Source organism: Salvelinus alpinus, chromosome 22 (assembly GCF_045679555.1).
Source record: "Salvelinus alpinus chromosome 22, SLU_Salpinus.1, whole genome shotgun sequence".
In the NCBI taxonomy this organism is placed as follows: Eukaryota; Metazoa; Chordata; class Actinopteri; order Salmoniformes; family Salmonidae; genus Salvelinus; species Salvelinus alpinus.
In genome coordinates, this window is record NC_092107.1 from 10,419,914 (window position 1) to 10,444,006 (window position 24,093).

At 46.3% G+C, this 24,093-nt stretch overlaps 1 protein-coding gene across 1 annotated transcript in view; it reads right to left on the minus strand.

Moving 5' to 3' along the window:
• Window positions 1–24,093, minus strand: part of LOC139548979 (delta and Notch-like epidermal growth factor-related receptor) — a 73,104-nt gene that overhangs the window by 4,036 nt on the left and 44,975 nt on the right. Inside the window, exons 4-8 of the mRNA XM_071358990.1 lie at window positions 23,507–23,670; window positions 20,656–20,804; window positions 19,750–19,903; window positions 18,799–18,912; window positions 6,746–6,976 (exon numbers count right to left, since the gene is read on the minus strand). Of these exons, the coding sequence (XP_071215091.1) occupies window positions 6,746–6,976; window positions 18,799–18,912; window positions 19,750–19,903; window positions 20,656–20,804; window positions 23,507–23,670 (812 nt within the window). The remainder of the gene's footprint in view (window positions 1–6,745; window positions 6,977–18,798; window positions 18,913–19,749; window positions 19,904–20,655; window positions 20,805–23,506; window positions 23,671–24,093) is intronic.

Here is a 24,093-nt window from a genome sequence, read left to right on the forward strand (position 1 = left end):
TAAGCCTTGATAAATCCCAGAGGTTCTCATAAAAAGTCAGTGAAATGTCAAGTGCCTTTCCCAGACTCCCAGACCCATTTCCTCTGGCTAGTCTCTCTCCTCTGTCTGATATGGATACAGGGAGCCTGGGATCCACTACTAGAGATATATGAGCTCCTTCACAGCCTCCTCTCCTTGTAGAGGACACAGACACCAGCTGGCATATTGATGAACAGGAGAAAAGGTCAATTATTTCCATAAGCGAGTCTGATGTGTGTGTCTGTCTGTCTGTGTTTGTGTGTGTGTGTTTGTATGTGTGTGTGTGTGTGTTTGTATGTGTGTGTGTTTTGGTTGCTTGTGTGTGTGCCTTCTTGCATGTGTGTGTGTGCATGAACATACGCATGTCTATGTGTGTGTGGAGTCTGGGTGTGGAGAGTTAAGCGTCTGGAATGCTGATTGCAAATCACCAATCACATCATTCCCATTAGATGGTGGCTGTAAGAATGGAAATGTGTGATTGGACGACATCATCTGCCCAACTTGTGTAGTCAGACAACGGTTGCAGACAGACAATGGTCTGGAAGGAAGTGGAAAGCAACTGTTTCACCTAATAAAAAGAGATCCTAATAAAAATCTATCGCCATGGCAACCAGATGACAGAGGAGGGGGAGAGGGAAATGAGGTGAGGGAAGAGAGACAAAGAGAGCGGGACAGAAAGCCAAAGAGAGAAAGAGATGAGCAATGGAGAATAACAGAGAATATGTTAGAGTGAAAGGTGAAAAGAGATATTATATTATGTGTGAAGATACTGTCAGTATATACATGGGAAGGAACATACTGTACCAATGCAAGGTCAGAGGTTGTTTCTGTGAGAGAACAAATAACATAATGCAATGTTATGAGACAAGAATATACTAATGAGAGTATGAACACAGTGAGAAGTATCTGGCTACAGAGGACAATAGAGTGGATAGTGTGATCCCCAAAGGAACGATTTTAAGTGAAGTGATCTAAAAAGGTGGAATTAGTTCATTTCGGTAAAAAATAAAAAACGTCCATTACTAATTTAGAGTTTCTCTCACTCCGCGCTCAACCTAAGATTGCAAATTAAATCAAAATTAAAACTGAAAGACGGAAAGATACATAAAGGGAGCTCTAGGACAGACTGTGTTGATGGTTCTACTGATAGGGTCCTGCAGTCACACCCAGACCAGGGTTCAAATACTGTTTTTAAATCTTTCCAATATTACTACCACTTGTTTTAGCCTGCCAAATGGGCAGGGTTTGCAATTTTGCAACTATTCTATTGGTTCCCTTGTACCAGGCAAGCTCAATCAAGCCCAGCTAAAGTAATTGAAATTATTTCAAATACTATTTGAACCCAGGTCTGGTTACAACGCTGAATAAGGGATAATGATTTGTCATCATTCCACACCATTAATCTGAGCATGGAGCCATAAAAACCAGTGGCATGATCAATGAGCCTGTAATGACACGTCAGTCATGCGTTACCCACTGTGTGTCGTAATCAATGATATCACTGGGGTGGGGAATGGGTTGTGGAACGATGAGTAGTAACAATGCTAATTTATGATGTTGCACAGTACATTCGGAAAGTATTCAGACCCCTTCACTTTTTACACATTTTGTTACTTTACAGCCTTATTCTAAAATGGATACTCCCGCTCCCTCCCTCCAGCCCTCGATGTCGCCGGTCTACTAACCACTGGCCCTGGCAACAATCATTACGCACACCTGGTCATCATTATCTCCTTGATTACTCCCCCTTTATTTAGCCCTCAGTAGACAGCAGTCACTAGATAGTATTGTTTTCTCTCACGTTCTGTACGCTTCTCATTTTCTGTTCATCAGCATTGTTTCATTATTAAACTCACCTTCTGCACCTGCTTCCTGACTCTCGGCGTATTTAGTTACAGAATACTACCTCGCAACATGGAAGCAGCAGAGGATAAAACCATCTTCCAGACGATCAAGGAACAGGGTCATCTACTCCACCAACACCCCGAACCAGCTGACGCAACTGGGTATGGCCATGGAGGAAGACCTATGCGTTATCTACCGCCTCGACACACCCAGTGAGGCTCTCAATACCCCTATCAGAAGGCCTCCTACCGCGGGTGGTCACAGTGAGCCAGTCCCCCAGCCTACTCAGCTGTCCGCCCAGGTCAGCGATGCCCTACTGTCCCTTCCGGAAAAGTATGACGGTACTCCGTCGAAATGCCGTGGCTTCCTAATCCAGTGCTCCCTCTATTTCGCCTATCAGATGGGAGCAACCACGATCGAGAGATCCAAGGTTGCCACGGTCATTTCCCTGCTGACAGGGTGGGCGTTGGAGTGGGCTACAGCCGTCTGGGAGAGAGGAGAGGAGGAGCTGGGTTCCTATGAGAGGTTCTTGGCTCTCTTCAGGGCGGTCTTCGACCATCCTCCAGAGGGCAGAGAGGGAGGTGAGTGACTTCTCCAACTCCAGCAGGGTGCCCAGATTGCTGCGAAGTACACCTTCATCTTTCGGACTGTGGCAGCCTCCAGCGGATGGAATGAGCCGGTGCTCCACACTCTATTCTGGAGAGGACTGCGTGAAGAGGTCCAGACGGAGTTGGCTAGTCAGGGTGGCAATCTTCGGGAGCGCCGGTGCCCACCTCGCACTCGCCTCCCTCCTTTGGCTGTCCTGAGGCAGAGCCTGAACCCATGGAGGTAGGGGCCATACACCTCTCCGTGGCAGAGCGGCGTCACCGGAGACACCTGGGGCTCTGTCCCTATTGCCGCCAGGATGGGAACCAGCTTCAGTGGTGTCCGGTGCATCCGAACCCGAGGTCCACTAGAGCAGAGGGGCGGCCCCGTGATCTTCCATCTCCCAGGGTAGGCATGAGTATTCCATCATCATAATTTGGTTCCCATTTCACTGGCTGGCTGTCCCTCAGGTGTTGTCTCTACAGCTCTAGTGGACTCTGGTGCCGCAGGGAACTTCATCAACCAGGAACTTGCCTCCTCCCGGACCATAACTGTGTACCCGCTCTCCTCTCCTTTTCCGGTTCAAGCCCTGGATACGTGACCATTGGGATCCGACACAATTACGCACATCACAGCACCACTCACCCTCACCGTGGGACCCATGCACCAGGGGTCCCACGGCCTTGCCCTACCTTTGCCCTAACCCCGGCCTTCCTCATCATCACCCCACCTGTACACAAAGTCATCCTCGGCCTCCCATGACTCCAACGTCATAACCCCACCATCTCCTGGTCGAGGATAAGAATCACTGCCTGGGGACCAGGATGCCAGAGGACATGCAATCCCGTACCCTGTGGTTCCACGTCGGTGGAGGGTCCTGTGAGTGCCCTCCAGCCCATCAATCTGTTCTCCCGTATCGTTAGCCCCGTGTTTTAGGACGTAGATGTGGACATCCGCCAGGCTCTGGAGAGGGAACCCGCTCCGGCTACCTGCCCTCCAGAACACATCTACGTCCCCACGGGGGTAAGAGGATCGGCTGTTGACCTGGGCACACATCCCTCTCCACTGGACACCCAGGTATCATCCGCACCATCCATTTCCTCTCCGACAAGTACCGGTGGCCCACCTTGGCGCAGGATGTCGCCCAATATGTCAACTCTTGCTCTGTATGTGTCCAATCCAAATCTCCCCGGGACGCTCCAGCAGGGAAACCACTTCCCCTTCCCGTGCCTCAGCGGCCTTGGTCACATCTGTCCATAGACTTTGTAACTGATCTCCCCCTTTCTGATGGTTTTACCACTATTATGGTTGTTGTTGACAGATTCTCTAAATCCTGCCATTTTATCCCTCTCTCTGGTTTACCTACCGCTCTCTGTCCGTAGACTTCGGAACTGATCTCCCCCTTTCTGATGGTTTTACCACTTATTATGGTTGTTGACAGATTCTCTAAATCCTTACGTTTTATGTCTCTCTCTGGTCTGCCTACCACTCTCCAGTTCGCGGAGACACTATTCCAGAAGGTCTTTCGGCACTACGGTCTTCCGGAGGACATCGTTTCCAACCGTGGTCGCCAATTCACGTCGCGGGTATGGAAAACCTTTATGGAGAAGCTGGGGGCACGGTCAGCCTGACATCCGCGAACCGGCCTCAGTCCAACGGGCAGGTGGAGAGGAACAACCAGGAGCTGGAGAGGTTCCTAATGAGTTACTGCCAGGACTGGCAGGGGGAGTAGGTCCGGTTCCTTCCCTGGGAGGAGTACGCCCAGAACTCACTTCGGCACTCCTCCACCGGGCTGACGTGCGTCCTGGGATACCATCCGGCCCTGGCTTCATGGACTCCGAGCTAGACCGAGGCCCCTGCAGTGGATGAGTGTTTCCGTCATCAGAAGGATCAGGCGGACCGCCACCGCAGTGAGGCGGATGTTCCATCCTGGTGATCGCATCTGGCTCTCCACTAGGAATCTCCCGCTCCGCGTGCCCTGCCAGAAGCTGAGTCCCCGGTTTGTGGGGCCCATCAAGGTCCTCCGGAGGGTCTATGAGGTAACTTATCGTCAACAACTCCCCTCCAACTACCGGATCTCACCATCCTTTCATGTCTCCCTCCTCAGGCCAGTGGTTCCTGGTCCCCTGGCAGATGCCGTCCCCCAAGACACCCCCCTGGCCTCCCTTGGACATCGAGTGGAACCCTACCTATGCCATTTGGTCCCTCCTGGATTTTTTACATCGTGGGGGTTGGCTACAATACCTGGTGGACTAGGAGGGGTACGGTCCTGAGGAGAGCTCTTGGGTCCCAGGAGCAGACATCCTGGACCCCAACATCATCCGGAATTACCATCTCTCTCCGCCGTCCGGACTGGCCCGCTCCTTTCCCTCGGGGCAGTCCTCCTGGGCGTTGTCCTGCACGTGGGGGGGGGGGGGGGGGTACTCTCACGCCGGTCTACTAACCAACGGCCCTGGCAACAATCCTTACACACAACTGGTTATCATTATCTCCTTTTTACTCCCCCTTTATTTAGCCCTCAGTAGACAGCAGTCACTTGATAGTATTGTTTTCTCTCACGTTCTGTACGCTTGTCATGTTCTGTTCAACTGAATCGTTTCATTTTTAAACTCACCTTCTGCACTTGTTTCCTGACTCCCGATGTATTTCGTTACAGAATTCAATAAAAAAATTCCCCTCATCAATCTACACACAATACCCCATAATGACAAAACAGTTTTTTTGCAAATGTATTAAAAATAAAAAATCTGTAATACCTTACTTATAAGTATTCAGACCCTTTGCTATGAGAGTCGAAATTGAGCTCATGTGCATCCTGTTTCCATTGATCATTCTTGAGATGTTTCTACAACTTGATTGGAGTCCATCTGTAGTAAATTCAATTGATTGGACATGATTTGGAAAGGCACACACCTGTCTGTATAAGGTCACACAGTTGACTGTGCATGTCAGAGCAAAAACCAAGCCATGAGGTCTAAGGAATTGTCCGTAGAGCTCCGAGACAGGATTGTGTCAAGGCACAGATCTGGGGAAGGGTACCAAAACATTTCTGCAGAATTGAAGGTCCACAAGAACAACTTGGCCTTCATCATTCTTAAATAGAAGAAGTTTGGAACCACCAAGACTCTTCCTAGAACTGGTCACCAAGCCAAACTGAGCAATCGGGGAAGAAGGGCCTTGGTCAGGGAGGTGACCAAGAACCCGATGGTCACTCTGACAAAGCTCCAGAGTTCCTCTGTGGCGATTTGAGAAATTTCCAGAAGGACAACCATCTCTGCAGCACTCCACCAATCAGGCCTTTATGGTGAATGGCCAGATGGAAGCCACTCCTCAGTAAAAGGCACATAACAGCCTGCTTGGAGTTTGCCAAAAAAACACAGAAAGGACTCTCAGACCATGAGAAACAAGATTCTCTGGTCTTTTGAAACCAAGATTGAACTCTTTGGCCTTAATGCCAAGCATCACACCTGGAGGAATCCTGGCACCATACCTACAGTGAATTATGGTGGTGGCAGCATTATGCTGTGGGGATGTTTTTCAGTGGCAGGTACAGGGAGACTAGTCAGGATCGAGGCAAAGATGAACGGAGAAAAGTACAGAGAGATCCTTGATGAAAACCTGCTCCAGAGTGCTCAAGACTTCGGACTGGGGCGAAGGTTTGCCTTCCAACAGGACAACAACCCTAAGCACATAGCCAAGACAATGCATGAGTGGCTTCGGGACAAGTCTCTGAATGTCTTTGAGTGGCCCAGCCAGAGCCCGGACTTGAACCCGATCAAACATCTCTGAAGAGACCTGAGAAATAGCTGTACAGCAACACTCCCCATCCAACCTGACAAAGCTCGAGAGGATCTGCAGAGAATAATGGGAGAAACTCCCCAAATACAGGTGTGCCAAGCTTGTAGCGTCATATCCAAGAAGACTTGAGGCTGCTAAAGGTGCTTCAACATGTGAGATTAAAATGTAAGATTTCTGTTTAAAAAAAAAAAAAAAATTATAAATAATAAAAACCTGTTTTTGCTTTGTCATTATGGGGTATTGTGTGTAGATTGATATCATTTTTTTGGGGGGGGGAATAAGGCTGTAATGTAACAAAATGTGAAAAAAGTGAAGGGGTCTGAATACTTTCCGAATGCACTGTATATTATATGTGTCAGGTTTACTGTGATATCTGATTTATTGTGGGAGAATCAATCTGTTAGATAGTCTTAGAGCTTATCTATAGTGTGGATAATGGAAGGTTGATCAGATAGAGAGTACCCGCCATTTAAACAGGCACTGTTATTTAATGGCTCACCTGGGACACACAGACACCTGTAGCTGGTGCCCACACTGCGGCAGATCCCATGGGCACATGGGTTGAGGGCACAGAAGTCCACCAGCTGGGCACAGGTTGGGCCGGTGAAGCCGGCAGCACAGCTGCAGCCAAAGTCCAGGCCGGGACCCTGAGGGAAGCAGCTCCCGTTGTTGTGGCAGGGGCTGGAGGCACATGGGTCCACCCTCTGTTCACACATACTGCCCTGATACCCTGAGAAAGATGAAGGGAGTACAAGAGAGTGAGAGAGAGGAGAGAGAAAGAGAGAGTGAAACAAAGAGAAAGACAAAGATAGGTAGAGAGAATGACAGAGAGCACAAAGAGAGAGGAAGAAAGAAAGAAAAAGAGAGAGAGAGAGAGAGAGAGAGAGAGAGAGAGAGAGAGAGAGAGAGAGAGAGAGAGAGAGAGAGAGCGAGAGAGTGCAAGCGAGAGACAGTGAGAGAGAGAGCGAGACAGGGGGTGGGGAGCATCTAGTCTGGTGGCAGGAATGCTGTGGGGTTCTGGGGTTGTGAAGAACCGCATTGTGGGTGTTGAGGTGGGTCTGTGGACTCACTGGGATGTAGCCTACAGCGTCTGTTTTGTCTACACACACACACACACAAACCCATGCCCCGTCCCCCATCCACCGCCCACACACAAACACATACAAACAAACAGGCACTGTTATTTAACCCAATCCAGAAAGCCCATACTTGAAGACATGCTCCAGCACATTTTTTTTAAACCTCCTGCTTTGGGCTGGATGTGTCAATGTGTAGTTCATACATGCATAATCTATGAGAAAGAAAGAAAGAAAGAAAGAAGACCCACACAGAACCCACTGACTCCAGTAGATTATTCCTCCCTCTCTGCAGTGACAGTGAAATAATACATGTCCATCAATCTGGGTGATATAGAGTCCTCCATGCATCTGGATACATGAATCAGCAGACCCTGAAAGCATCTCTTCATTAGCCCGATGAAATACACACACTGACGCAATCAACATGCTCCCAGATTATATTGACTGTGTAACACGCACACACACAGGCCAACACACACCCATAGGCTGACACAAACACACTCACATAGGCATGCACATGCTCACACACGCACAGTCTTATCACAATAAACTACAGTCTCCTCTCTGCGCTACCATGGCAACAATCCTGATAAAAACAGCTTGTGATGGAACCATTCTCCTGAGGAAGGAGGGAGGACAGAGGGTCAAGGTGGAGAGAGGTGAGGAGGGTAGAGGCAAGGGTGGCACCTTGATAGTGGCAGAGAAGAGATGGAGGCAGCGATTGCAGAAGGTGTGACAATTGAGGGTGACCCAATTTATCAGTATTTCTCATAAGAGCAACAGGATGTAGGAGGCTAGTGGGAGTGGAGCAGCCAGGTCACACCAGATAGGCTGTAATATTAGATGTTTTTCCAGGTCTCCAGGACGTCGGGAGATGCCTTCCATACCAGTCACTAGGGGCAACGTGAGTGCCTATTACCATCGAGCAGGCTCACGGCTTGCTATGAAGTTATGGGTGGGGATAGAGGAAGGTCTTAAAGGTCCTGAACAAAAAGATCCCATGTCTGTCACGTTCGTTGAAATGAGCGGACCAAGGCGCAGCGTGCATAGAGTTCCACATGTTTATTTAAATGAAACTCACCAACAGAAACAATAAACAGCAAACAGCAAACGAGACGTAACGACTGGAGTGCTCACAGGCACTACACAAAAACAAGATCCCACAAACTAAAGGTGGAAAAAAGGCTGTCTAAGTATGATCCCCAATCAGAGACAACGATAGACAGCTGCCTCTGATTGGGAACCATACACGGCCAACAAAGAAATAGAAAAACTAGAATGCCCACCCAAATCACACCCCAACCTAACCATATAGAGAAATAAAAAGGCTCTCTAAGGTCAGGGCGTGACAATGTCAAATAGCCTTTTATTACCCATAATATTTTGGGGGGATAGAAGTGCTACAAATTTGAGGAAAATGACTTGTTACCATTGGTGTATAAAATGAGAGTTAGGGTCACCCTATTCCCTTAATAATAATGAAGTGTTTGACATGAGGGAGGGGACCAGTAACTTTATGATCAAATTATCAAAATGTATCAATGTAGAAGCAACATTCAGTTGTCAAACTTTGGCCATCATACTTTGATTTGGTTCCATCCAAATGTCATGATTTTGAGTGTTTTGCTCTTCAGCTAAAATGATTGCGGGTTCAATCCCATTGCTAGGCACACATTGTTATTTTTTTCTGTTTTAACCCTATCCCCAACCTCAACCCCCCCCCCCCGGACAAATGTTGGATACTGAAGTGTGGCCGTGAGATCTTGTTGGGTGGAGACATGTGCACACACACACATAGACACACAACCGCACATAATCTCAGATGTTGTAGAAAAGGAGACATGACAAGAGGTAAAGACAAGAGAGAGGTCAAGGTGCCAAAAAGGAGAATGTGAAGAAGATAGGAGGGAGGAAAATCGCAGCTCTATTCCTTTATCTCTGTAGAAAGCTAAGCCTGCACTGCACTCTGTGACCAAACAGTTTTGACACCCTGCTGTGTGTGTGTGCGTTTGCCTTGGGCAGTGTTGTCAGGGAGACTGGCTGGGTGTCTGAGCATCAGACCCCATCTCTCTCTCTCTCTCTCATTTTCTTTCCTTCTTCCTCTTTCTTTCTGCTCTCTGTCATTCTCTCTCCCTATCTTTGTCTTTGTCTTTCTCTTTCTCTTTGTCTCTCTCTCTCTCTCTCTCTATCTCTCTGATCATGCTGACAACTCATGCTGTCAAATGATCAAGCTTATAATTCACTATGACACAGGGGGTAGGGGTCAGCAGGCATGGTAAAGACACGCACGCCTGTGAGTGCATGCATTTGCACACATGCACGCACGCCCATGCACCCCCACATGCACCGACCCCCCACCACCACCACACGCACTTTTGCAGAGCTGCTGTACCACTTCTACTTGCCAATACTGTAGAGCGAGTTAGGAGTCTAAATATAGCACCCCCACCCCTCCTGTTCCCCACTGGAGACAGTTCCAGTCCCAGAGCTGAGAGAGAGAGAGACCTCAGAGGACAGAAACAGAGCTAGGAGGACTGCTGGGAACGACCTCTAGAGGCTCTGGCTGTGTCTGAAATTGTACCCATATTCCGTCAAGAAAATCGCTCAAGATTGACTTTGAAATTTGACGTCTGTTCATGTCCTGAGGACATCAGACTTTAACCGTAAATTAATGATTCGTAATGAATGCCTAAGCGTAATGTTTTAACCCTATCCCAACCCTTATTTTCTAAATTTGACATTGGGTGAAACGTGGATTAAAGTCTGAATCTGAAGTCAAATTGGTAAAACCTGGGAGATCTTATTGATTTCCTATTAAGTGCACTACTTTTGACCAGGGCTCGTAGGCAGTATGTCATCTGACATGAGTGGTCATGAATGGACATGACACCTAATAACCGGACTTGTGTCATGTTTATGATACTGCTGTGGTAATACTATTCACCTGCTCATAGACATAGGAAAAACTGCAGCTATTTGCCTTCAGCAGTGGCATTTGGTGATCATAAGCCGTGATTTCCTCTGCTATTGTTGTCATCTGCTGTCATCCATCACTTTGTTTTATGCACAGCGTGATAACTTCCGCCGAGAGGATCTGTGCTAAATAAACTTGGTCTGATTTATGTGTGTGGGTAGGCAGTTATACAACACTGGGAACAGCTGACAGAAATAGGTTTCTCTGTGTGTGTGTGTGTGTGTGTGTGTGTGTGTGTGTGTGTGTGTGTGTGTGTGTGTGTGTGTGTGTGTGTGTGTGTGTGTGTGTGTGTGTGTGTGTGTGTGTGTGTGTGTGTGTGTGTGTGTATGCGCATGTGTGCGTGCGTGCGTGCGTGCGTGCGTGCGTGCGTGCGTGCGTGCGTGCGTGCGTGCGTGCGTGCGTGCATGGGTGCCTGTGCACATTGGGAGAATACTTTAAAAAAAGAAACCAAATTCCTATGAAAGCTCTTCACTTCATGTGTCTCCAGTGATAGTTAAAAGAGAGGAGCTAGAGTAAATATACTTGTCACTTCTTCTCCAAATAAAGAAGAGAGACCGTCTAGTCCAAAAGGAAAGGTAAAAAGGTCAAGAAACAACAGTACAAGAGAGTGTGTTTTCCTCATGGAAGACACTGCTTTTGCTGTGTGTTAAACAAAGAGATGCCATACAACACAACTTCTCTGTACATAGCACTGAGGGGTATGCTACAAAGCAGGATAAATGAGTTCGCCAGCTAACTTTGATAAGCAACCAGAAATAACTATTGATTTTATAATTAAATAAAAAAGCTAAACCTAGATATGTCTATTCGTTTGTTAAATCAATTAGACCATCCCATTTCAAGCTTATCATTCTACAAAATAAAAAGTTATATCAGAATATTTTGAAAAGTTAACTGGCTATCTGTGAGGACAGACGCTGGGAGAGGAGAAACAAGTACAGGGAGTGAATATTTAATAAATAACAGACATGAAACAAAACACGGACAGCATCTGGACAGAGAAAACAAAGAAATTAATGCTGACACGGGGATCAAACTGAGGAATAGACAGATATAGAGGAGGCAATCAATAAAGTAATGTAGTCCAGGTGAGTCCAATGAAGCGCTGAGGATCGGGAGCCCGAAGAGCCAGTTGAGGCGTGGGAGCCCGACGAGCCAGGTGAGGCGTGGGAGCCCGACGAGCCAGGTGAGGCGTGGGAGCCCGACGAGCCAGGTGAGGCATGGGAGCCTGATGAGCTGGCTGACAGTATCCAACGCACACCTGAGCCACCTAAGGCATGGAAGCCTGACAAGCCAGCTGAGGCATCCCCGGTTCCTTCGGCAGCTGCACCCGGACGCGACGTCACCAACCAAAACAAAAAATCTCCCTGATGCTTCACGTATTGGTGTCAGCGTTCTGTGAGGACAGACACTGGGAGACGAAAAGCAAGTACAGGGAGTGAATATTTAATAAATAACAGGTATGAAACTGTCACGCCCTGACCATAGAGAGCTTTCATTCTCTATGTTGGTTAGGTCGGGGTGTGATTAAGGGTGGGTTATCTAGGTGAATTATATTTCTATGTTGGCCTAGTATGGTTCCCAATCAGAGGCAGCTGTTTATCGTTGTCTCTGATTGGGGATCATATTTAGGTAGCCATTTTCCCATTGCGCTTTGTGGGATCTTGTCTATGTATAGTTGCCTGTGAGCAGTATTCTAGCTTCACGTTTCGTTGGTTCGTTTTGTTGTTTTGTTCTTTGAAGTTTTCTATTCCATAATAAAGGATGGAAACATACCACACTGCATCTTGGTCTACTCCTTATGACGAACATGACAGAAACAAAACACGGACAGCGTCTGGACAGGGGAAACATAACGACATTAACGCTGACATGGGGATCTAACTGAGGAATAGACAGATATAGAGGAGGCAATCAATAAAGTGATGGATTCCAGGTGAGTCCAATGAAGCGCTGATGCGCGTAATGATGGTGACAGGTGTACGTAATGATGGGCATCCTGGCTCCCTCGAGCGCCAGAGAGGGGGAGTGGGAGCAGGCGTGACACTAACTCCATAATCCTGCTTTGTAGAATACAACTATGATATACAGTACCAGTTTATAAAGTTTTAGAATAATAGTGAAGACATCAAAACTATGAAATAACACATATGAAATCATGTAGTAACAGAAAAAGTGCTAAACATATCAAAATATATTTTATATTTGAGATTCATCAAAGTAGCCACCCTTTGCCTTGATGACAGCTTTGCACACTCTTGGCATTCTCTCAACCAGCTTCATGAGGTAGTCACCTGGAATGCATTTCAATTAACAGGTGTGCCTTGTTAAATGTTAATTTGTGGAATTGCTTTCCTTCTTAATGTGTTTGAGCCAATCAGTTGTGTTGTGACAAGGTAGGGGTGGTATACAGAAGATAGCCCTATTAGGTAAAAGACCAAGTCCATATTATGACAAGAACAGCTCAAATAAGCAAAGAGAAATGACAGTCCATCATTACTTTAAGACATGAAGGTCAGTAAATCCGTAAAATTTCAAGAACTTTTAAAGTTTCTTCAAGTGCAGTCGCAAAACCTTTAAGTGCTATGATGAAACTGGCTCTCATAGGGACTGCCACAGGAAAGGAAGACCCAGAGTTACTTCTGCTGCAGAGGATAAGTTCATTAGAGTTACCAGCCTCAGAAAATGCAGCCCAAATAAATGTTTCACAGAGTTCAAGTAACAGACACATCTCAACATCAACTGTTTAGAGGATACAGCGTGAATCAGGCCTTCATGGTCAAATTGCTGCAAAGAAACCCTTACTAAAGGACAGCAATAAGAAGAAGAGACTTGCTTGGGCCAAGAAACATGAGCAATGGACATTAGACCGGTGGAAATCTGTCCTTCGGTCTGATGAGTCCAAATTTGAGATTTTTGGTTCCAATAGCCATGTCTTTGTGAGACGCAGAGTAGGTGAACGGATGATCTCTGCATGTGTAGTTCCCACCGTGAAGCATGGAGGAGGAGGTGTGATGGTGTGTGGGTGCTTTGCTAGTGACACTGTTGGTGATATATTTAATTCAAGGCACACTTGGTTTGCACTTAGTGGGAATATAATTTGTTTTTCAACAGGACAATGACCCAACACACCTCCAGGCTTTGTAAGGGCTATTTGACCAAAAGGAGAGTGATGGAGTGCTACATCAGATGATCTGGCCTCCACAATCACCTGACCTCAACCCAATTGAGATGGTTTGGGATGAGTTGGACCGCAGAGTGAAGGAAAAGCAGCCAACACGTGTTCAGCATATGTGGGAACTCCTTCAAGACTGTTGGAAAAACATTCCAGGTGAAGCTGGTTGAGAGAATGCCAAGAGTGTGCAAAGCTGTCATCAAGTCAAAGGGTGGCTACTTTGAAGAATAAACAAATACAAATATATTTTATAACACTTTTTTGGTTACTACATGAATCCATATGTGTTATTTCTTGGTTTTGATGTCTTCACTATTGTTCTACAATGTAGAAAATATCAAAAATAAAGAAAAACCCTTGAATGAGTAGGTGTGTCCAAACTTTAGACTGGTACTGTACTTTTGCCCTCACATTCACCTGCAAGAAAACAACAACATCCGTGAACCCTAACACATTCTTTACGTCTCTCCTGCTCAGTCTCTCACGACTGGATGGGAATCAGGTGGACAGGAGTCTGCGGCTTGGAGTCTACAGCTTGGAGTCTGCAGTTTGGAGCTGTCTGCTCCCACTCCCAGTGTGTTGTGTATAAACAGAGGTAGAGGTGAGAGGTGCCTCCTCACCACCCTCCACTGGCTGATTGTGTTGACCTGCAGTCACATGCTCACTGGAGAATGTGATTGGCTAATTGCCTTGAAATCCAGTAGAACGGCAGGATTACCTAACGAGCCTGTTAAAGATTTTGAGGCGCTCTCTCTCACACACACACACACACACACACAAACACGCACACACACAACTCCTTGTCGTACTAATTAAAAAGTGCTGTAGCAGTTTCCGCCCCCATTGTTGCACCATAACCACAATCTCTCTGCGAAAACAACCAAAGGAAAAAAACTGCTGTGGACGGATAAAAAATTCTGGTCGGCATTGGCGCTAGTCCAACAGTGTAAGATTAATAATTTAATCCGAGTTGCGTTGCTAGCAGGACTGTGAATCAGAACTCAGTGACCGCAGGGAATTGTACCTGCAATGTACCATATTTTCTGGATCAGGTTGTACATTTCTACCTCTATTGTTGTGTTGATCTGTTCAAAGAGGATTGTTCCAGGATGGTTTTCCATGGGAGTGTCTGTGTGTGTGTGTGTATGTGTGTGTGTGTATACATAAAAAGCATGGATTGGCATGCCCTTATTTAGGAGTGCTGTGTTTGGCAGAATTTAGTTTTAGCGGATGTAGATTTCCCATGTGGGACTGAGAGCAGGTCGTTAGGGCCAGGAGGACTAATTAGACTAGTGGAGGAAGGTTTAAAATAAGCAACTGGCTGGCACAGAGCAGACACAGAAACTAACAGCAGCGCTACCATGATGGCCTCACACACACACTCACGCATATACACACCACGCACGCACACAGGAACACCAGACACACGCCTAGAACCAGGACAGTCCAACACACACACAACCAGCTAATGAGGATCTGAAAATAAAACAACGTGGTATTGTGCAGTACATCCTCGCTATTGTGCATTGCTGTGGATCTGTACATGTTATGTTATGGCAAGAGTTGTTCTGCACTGAGAGCATTGCTATGATAAAGTACCTACCCTCAGGGCAGACTTATGATAAAGTACCTACCCTCAGGGCAGACTTATGATAAAGTACCTACCCTCAGGGCAGACTTATGATAAAGTACCTACCCTCAGGGCAGACTTATGATAAAGTACCTACCCTCAGGGCAGACTTATGATAAAGTACCTACCCTCAGGGCAGACTTATGATAAAGTACCTACCCTCAGGGCAGACTTATGATAAAGTACCTACCCTCAGGGCAGACTTATGATAAAGTACCTACCCTCAGGGCAGACTTATGATAAAGTATCTACCCTCAGGGCAGACTTATGATAAAGTACCTACCCTCAGGGCAGACATGATAAAGTATCTACCCTCAGGGCAGACTTATGATAAAGTACCTACCCGCAGGGCAGACTTATGATAAAGTACCTACCCGCAGGGCAGACTTATGATAAAGTATCTACCCTCAGGGCAGACTTATGATAAAGTACCTACCCGCAGGGCAGACTTATGATAAAGTACCTACCCTCAGGGCAGACATGATAAAATACCTACCCTCAGGGCAGACTTATGATAAAGTACCTACCCTCAGGGCAGACTTATGATAAAGTACCTATCCTCATGGCAGACTTATGATAAAGTACCTACCCTCAGGGCAGACTTATGATAAAATACCTACCCTCAGGGCAGACTTATGATAAAGTACCTACCCTCAGGGCAGACTTATGATAAAGTACCTACCCTCAGGGCAGACTTATGATAAAGTACCTACCCTCAGGGCAGACATGATAAAGTACCTACCCTCAGGGCAGACTTATGATAAAGTATCTACCCTCAGGACAGACTTATGATAAAGTACCTACCCTCAGGGCAGACATGATAAAATACCTACCCTCAGGGCAGACTTATGATAAAGTACCTACCCTCAGGGCAGACTTATGATAAAGTACTTACCCTCAGGGCAGACTTATGATAAAGTACCTACCCGCAGGGCAGACTTATGATAAAGTACCTACCCTCAGGGCAGACTTATGATAAAATACCTACCCTCAGGGCAGACTTATGATAAAGTACCTACCCTCAGGGCAGACTTATGATAAAGTACCTATCCTCAGGGCAGACTTATGATAAAGTACCTACCCTCAGGGCAGACTTATGATAAAATACCTACCCTCAGGGCAGACTTATGATAAAGTACCTACCCTCAGGGCAGACTTATGATAAAGTACCTACCCTCAGGGCAGACATGATAAAGTACCTACCCTCAGGGCAGACTTATGATAAATTACCTTCCCTCAGGGCAGACTTATGATAAAGTACCTACCCTCAGGGCAGACATGATAAAATACCTACTCTCAGGGCAGACTTATGATAAAGTACCTACCCTCAGGGCAGACTTATAATAAAGTACCTACCCTCAGGGCAGATTTATGATAAAGTACCTACCCGCAGGGCAGACTTATGATAAAGTACCTACCCTCAGGGCAGACTTATGATAAAGTACCTACCCTCAGGGCAGACTTATGATAAAGTACCTACCCTCAGGGCAGACTTATGATAAAGTACCTACCCTCAGGGCAGACTTATGATAAAGTACCTACCCTCAGGGCAGACTTATGATAAAGTATCTACCCTCAGGGCAGACTTATGATAAAGTACCTACCCTCAGGGCAGACATGATAAAGTATCTACCCTCAGGGCAGACTTATGATAAAGTACCTACCCGCAGGGCAGACTTATGATAAAGTACCTACCCGCAGGGCAGACTTATGATAAAGTATCTACCCTCAGGGCAGACTTATGATAAAGTACCTACCCGCAGGGCAGACTTATGATAAAGTACCTACCCTCAGGGCAGACATGATAAAATACCTACCCTCAGGGCAGACTTATGATAAAGTACCTACCCTCAGGGCAGACTTATGATAAAGTACCTATCCTCATGGCAGACTTATGATAAAGTACCTACCCTCAGGGCAGACTTATGATAAAATACCTACCCTCAGGGCAGACTTATGATAAAGTACCTACCCTCAGGGCAGACTTATGATAAAGTACCTACCCTCAGGGCAGACTTATGATAAAGTACCTACCCTCAGGGCAGACATGATAAAGTACCTACCCTCAGGGCAGACTTATGATAAAGTATCTACCCTCAGGACAGACTTATGATAAAGTACCTACCCTCAGGGCAGACATGATAAAATACCTACCCTCAGGGCAGACTTATGATAAAGTACCTACCCTCAGGGCAGACTTATGATAAAGTACTTACCCTCAGGGCAGACTTATGATAAAGTACCTACCCGCAGGGCAGACTTATGATAAAGTACCTACCCTCAGGGCAGACTTATGATAAAATACCTACCCTCAGGGCAGACTTATGATAAAGTACCTACCCTCAGGGCAGACTTATGATAAAGTACCTATCCTCAGGGCAGACTTATGATAAAGTACCTACCCTCAGGGCAGACTTATGATAAAATACCTACCCTCAGGGCAGACTTATGATAAAGTACCTACCCTCAGGGCAGACTTATGATAAAGTACCTACCCTCAGGGCAGACATGATAAAGTACCTACCCTCAGGGCAGACTTATGATAAATTACCTTCCCTCAGGGCAGACTTATGATAAAGTACCTACCCTCAGGGCAGACATGATAAAATACCTACCCTCAGGGCAGACTTATGATAAAGTACCTACCCTCAGGGCAGACTTATAATAAAGTACCTACCCTCAGGGCAGATCTATGATAAAGCACCTACCCTCAGGGCAGACTTATGATAAAGTACCTACCCTCAGGGCAGATCTATGATAAAGTACCTACCCTCAGGGCAGACTTATGATAAAGTACCTACCCTCAGTGCAGATCTATGATAAAGTACTTACCCTCAGGGCAGACTTATAATAAAGTACCTACCCTCAGGGCAGATCTATGATAAAGTACCTACCCTCAGAGCAGACTTATGACAAAGTACCTACCCTCAGGGCAGACTTATGATAAAGTACCTACCCTCAGGGCAGACTTATGATAAAGTACCTACCCTCAGGGCAGACTTATAATAAAGTACCTACGCTCAGGGCAGATCTATGATAAAGCACCTACCCTCAGGGCAGACTTATGATAAAGTGCCTACCCTCAGGGCAGACTTATAATAAAGTACCTACCCTCAGGGCAGATCTATGATAAAGTACCTACCCTCAGGGCAGACTTATGATAAAGTACCTACCCTCAGGGCAGACTTATGATAAAGTACCTACCCTCAGGGCAGACATGATAAAGTACCTACCCTCAGGGCAGACTTATGATAAAGTACCTACCCTCAGGGCAGACTTGTAGTAAAGTACCTACCCTCAGGGCAGACTTATGATAAAGTACCTACCCTCAGGGCAGACATGATAAAGTACCTACCCTCAGGGCAGACTTATGATAAAGTACCTACCCTCAGGGCAGACTTATGATAAAGTACCTACCCTCAGGGCAGACTTATGATAAAGTACCTACCCTCAGGGCAGACTTATAATAAAGTGCCTACCCTCAGTGCAGATCTATGATAAAGTACCTACCCTCATGGCAGTTTTATAATAAAGTACCTACCCTCAGGGCAGACATGATAAAATACCTACCCTCAGGGCAGACTTATGATAAAGTACCTACCCTCAGTGCAGATCTATGATAGAGTACCTACCCTCTAGGTAGACTTATGATAAAGTACCTACCCTCAGGGCAGACTTATGATAAAGTACCTACCCTCAGGGCAGTAGCACCTGGGTCCAGCCAGGCTGCTGGAGCAGGTAGCCCCGTTCCTGCAGGGCTGAGACAGGCAGTGGTCCACCTGCAACTGGCAAAGATCACCCTGGAACCCTGGAGCACACAGACGAAACACAGTGTCACATAGCATTAAACCTGAACACACACAGGAGCCAAATATACACACGCAACTCTAACGCATTGACATGCAAACCATCCAACTACCACTATAACAAGCATGCACAGATGCATCACACACACACATTTCACACCGGTCACCCTACGTCTCACACTTCCCCATGACTGTCTATCTTCATTAACTCATTAGGTCAATTCAAAACAGAACCCTCACTCTTCCAAGAACAAGTCAACAAGTCCTGCATCTAGCCAATTACCTCCAACCTTACTACCCATCAAGCCAATTAACATCAATCATGTAGTGCGGCCTCCACATTGCTCTGGATGAGCCTGTGAGAACCCACTGCCCTCAGTCTGTCAGGCAGGCAGACATACCACCACAGTCCTGTAATCACCCTTCTCTAATAAGATGTGGCTGGCCATCAACAACAGCCTCTGCTTCTATAACAAGGTAATTAACCTCTCAGGTAGATCAGAGCTGCACTCACTGGTCCGGGCCCCAAATATATCTAGTTGATAAGTTGAAAGGTTGCATTCTTCTCTGCATTCCCTATTTCATTTGGAGACACTCACACACACGCAGGCATGCATTCCACATGAGGTTGGGGAGAGCGGGCTCGTAATGGCTGGAGAGGAATAGGTGGAATGGTGTCAAATACATCAAACACATGGTTTGCAAGTGTTTGATGCCATTCCATTTGCACCGTTCCGGCCATTATTATGAGCCGCTCCCCTCAGCAGGCTCCTGTGATGCACGCTCATACGCATGTACAGACAGACACACACACACACACACAAACACACAGTAGTTACCTGGAGGGCAGATACAAGTGAAGTTACGGCCCTCGTCCCCCTGCCTCAAGTCACTACAGATGGCGTAGTTCTGGCAGAGCCTGAGGTGGCAGGCATCAAACTCCTCACAGAATATCCCAGAGTAACCATCCTCACACTCACAGAAGAAGGTGCTCTAGAGGTCAGAGGGGACACGGGGTCACTGTCACATACTGACTCAAAACACGTCATATATCACTGGGATGGTTCTGGGTACTGGGGCTACATGGGGCTCTGCGATTCTCTATTGTTAGTCCTCTACACCCCACCGATGCCCTTTTCCTCCCAGCTCCCATAGTGTGTTGTGCTAAATCACCCTGTAACAACGCACCTGTAGGGGGGAGGGAAAGAGTTAGCAGGCCCTCATTCTAGCACGCGTCTCCTCTCCCTCCCTTCCTCTCTCCTCTCCTCTCCCTTTTTTTCTTTTCTCTCACTCTTCACCTTGGTTCTCTCCATTTCCTCTCTCTACTCCTCTGTGCAGCAGTGATCAGTGTGCTAACAGTGACGCCCCTAGGGACCTAGCGAGGGGGGGCCCCCAGGGAGTAGTAGGGATGCAGGACTTAAGAACTCTGTCTCCATCCCACAATACCTTTCTGGCAATAAGGCATGGTCTTTATTCTGTCTTGCTTATCCTTTTCTCCTCTCAGTCTCTTGTTGCTATGTTACCGCATAGTTTATCATCAAGACAATAGTGTCGTAATCTTACAATATTCTGCTGAATTACAGCAATTACCTTCCAGTATATTGAGGGGAAAAACTGTTATCTGAATATTGAAAGTGACATGTTAAGCCTTGAAATATTGTTCACAGGATCAAGCCCAAAGACAAGGGACTGATTCACCAACTCAAGGGCAGCTGACATCACATATCTGATCCCTGACCTCTTACCACAGAGGGCTGAGTGATGCACTTCCCCTTCCCAGAGCATTGTGGGTCGCTGAAGCGGCTGCCAGGCTCCACACAGCTGCTGGCCTTCACTGTCAGATTGAGACGCAGGGTGACCTCCGAGCCACTGGGGGCGCCCATGCGCAACACACCTAGAACAGGAGGGAGAAAAAAACTAGATAATAAAAAAAAACAGTTATTCTAAGGTCCTAGCTGATTCACCCTGATAAATATGAAAAGGCTGACTACATGTGAGCAATATTGAACAAACTGCCTATTTAACTAGAGAGAAAATGGTGGTGGGGGGGGGGGTCGACAAGGACTTAGGTACAGAGGCTAGGTGCAGAGAGAAGTGATGGTTCCTTGCAAAGAAGATTATGTTTAAACTAACAGAAGATGAACATCATTGTGCGCAACATTGACCAGAACCCCTTATGTTTGACAAATGTTCTAGGAGGGGTTGCATATGGATCATTGCCTGGATAAGACACCTCTAGCTGCCACTGCAAAAGAAAAATTGATTTCCTCGGCGACCAACTATTAGAGAAATGTTGAAGAAAAGGCCACGTGAGCAAATATGAATCAAAACAGAAGCATCCATTTAAAAATAGACTCAAAGTGAAGATTAACAGCCATTGTTAGGAACCTGCTCTGAGCCAATGAGGCGTGAGCACAGCCAGGATAAGTCATTGCCACAGCAAAGCCCTGCAGCCAATCAGGAGTCTGTACAAGCTGGTCCCCTAACACCTCACCATTTTCTGGTTAGGTCAGCCCAATGATGTCTGTGCCTCACAACACAAGCTCACAAATGCACAGTCACTGCTCCTCTTGGCTGCAGCACTCGCATGCAGTCACACACACGCTGCGTTTAGACAGGCAGCCCAATTCTGAGCTTTTTTTCACTAATTGGTCTTTTGACCAATCACGTCAGATCTTTTCACATCAGATCTTTTTCAGAGGTGAACTGATTGGTCAAAAGACCAATTAGTGGGATAAAAATCTGAATTGAGCCGCCTGTCTAAACGTAGCATTAAACACGCACACTGTAAAAAAAAAAGATTCAATAGAATTGTTGTTGCTCAACAAAATGTTCACACCCAAACTTTCCGTTGTGAGTTTACTCCTATTGCAGCTGGTTGCCTTACAATTGTGCGTTGAATCATATATATGTATATTTTACAGTCCACTCTGTATGCCACCATCAGTATTTCATTCACAACATCTGTCTCACGTGTGCGTGTGCGTGTGTAGTGCATGTTTTTGCATGTGAGGCAGATTATGTGGGATGCAAACAAGCAGACATAAACACAGCTCCACAGCAGTCTTGCTCTCAAGGACGTGACTCATTTATTATCCAGAGTGGTAAACAACCAAACACGATGACAGAAAAACAACTCTTCCTCTCCTCTCTCCCGTCCCTCACTCCCCCTCATCCTCCCTCTATATCTCTCTCTTCTCCCCCCTCTCTCTTGCTGTTGCCCCCCACAAACACCATCTCCTCAGACAGAGCCGCAGGATCTCAGGCGGAGTGTCTCCAGCCAGCACAAGGTCAGTGGACAGACGAGCTGAGACACAACAAAGCTGTGTTGTTATGGAGGCCACGCACAGGGGTCAAGTAGAAAATTCACTGAAGGGTAGGACACCAATTATGACGCCACACCTGCTGGAATCTACCGAACCCTCAGGGCGTACATGTAACATTCCTCATTGGAAATAGAAAGACTTAGCGATAAAATATGCAGAAAGATAACAAAATTGAATTCCAAAGCCAAGTGTTTATGTGCGCCAGCCCCATACAAATGAGCCATTATCATATTGTTTATGGATTTTATGGATATTGTGTTCTTGATTGACATTTCATGCAAATTACTGATCCAGACAACTCGGAACACAGCAGAGAATGTGAATGTTAATATTGAAAACATGATGGAATACCATACTATCCTATTCATGGCTCTGACTTTGAGGTACCTTATACCAATAAACTGCACGTATGTTCTAAGTATAAATATGTATTATATGCACTTTTACCACCATATGTGCTATGCAAGGATCCATTCCCTTGGAGTTGAAGATAGCCATCTCTAACCCAAAAGACAGTATGCACCAATGACAGTTTCGGAAATATGGAAGTGATAGTGCCATAACACATATGCATATATGTTTACCACCAAATGGACAGACAGAATAGTGTAACCTACAGTATATTCCTCCATATGGTTTTTAACAGTTGTATTGAAGTGGCAGAAAGCCTTCTGTTCCACATGGGAACAAATAGGATTACTTAAGTAAGTAAGTTGAGATGGAGGAGGGGCCTTACTGAGGAAGTAATTGTGTCTTATGCACTATACCATCAGATGTGCTACTGGATTCATTTCTTATTGTAATCTCTTACCAAAAACATACGCACCAGTGGTAGGTATACAAGTGCTTGCTACATGTGTCTAGGTTTCCCACAAGATGGACAGGAGGATAACAGAATAACAGGATAAATAACAGGATAAATAACAGGATAAAGTTCCTTCCTCCATATTATTTGTTTGTTTGTGACCAACTACAAACACTATCAAGGAAATGCATACAAAGATAACCCAAACCACCCCCCCTCCCCATCTACCCGCCGCATCCTCCCTCCCCACCCGGAAACCATGTTTCCCACCCCCCCCCCCCCTCCCCATCTACCCACCCGCATCCTCCCTCCCCACCCGGAAACCATGTTTCCCACCCCCCCTCCCCATCTACCCGCCCGCATCCTCCCTCCCCACCCGGAAACCATGTTTCCCACCCCGCCTCCCGAATCCATATTGTTTTTTGTAGCAGTATTATTGTAGTTGTGGAAGAGCTTCCTACTTACTGAGGAAGTAGTTGTGTCCCAGGGGGAGGGAGTGGTCAGGGACCACCAGTCCATCTGAGACCTGCTGGAACCACATGATGGTCCCCTCCACCAAGGAGGAATGCTGAAAGCCATCCTTGTCAACACGCCACAGGACGGGAGCTCCACTCACATTCACCACAATCCTGAAGAGAGAGGGAGAGAGAGGGGAGGGGGAGGAGGGAGAGGGGAGGGGGAGGAGGGAGAGGGGAGGGGGAGGGTAGAGAGTGTAAGAGAGAAAGAGAGTCTGAGCCAAACACTTTTGTTACCAGCCTGCTACAGTGCTTTCAGAAAGTATTCATACCCATTGATTTATTCCACATCTTGTTCTGTTACAGCCAGAATATTTTTTAAATAAAATGAAATTCACAATAATCTACACACCCCATCATGACAAAGAGAAAACATGTTGTTGTTTTTTTACATTTTAGCAAATTGATTGAAAAAAATGATATACAGAAATATCTAACTTAAATAAGTATTCACACACCTTTGCTATGACACTCCAAATTGAACTTAGGTGCATCCAATTTCTTTGTTCATCCTTGAGATGGAGTCCACCTACAGCC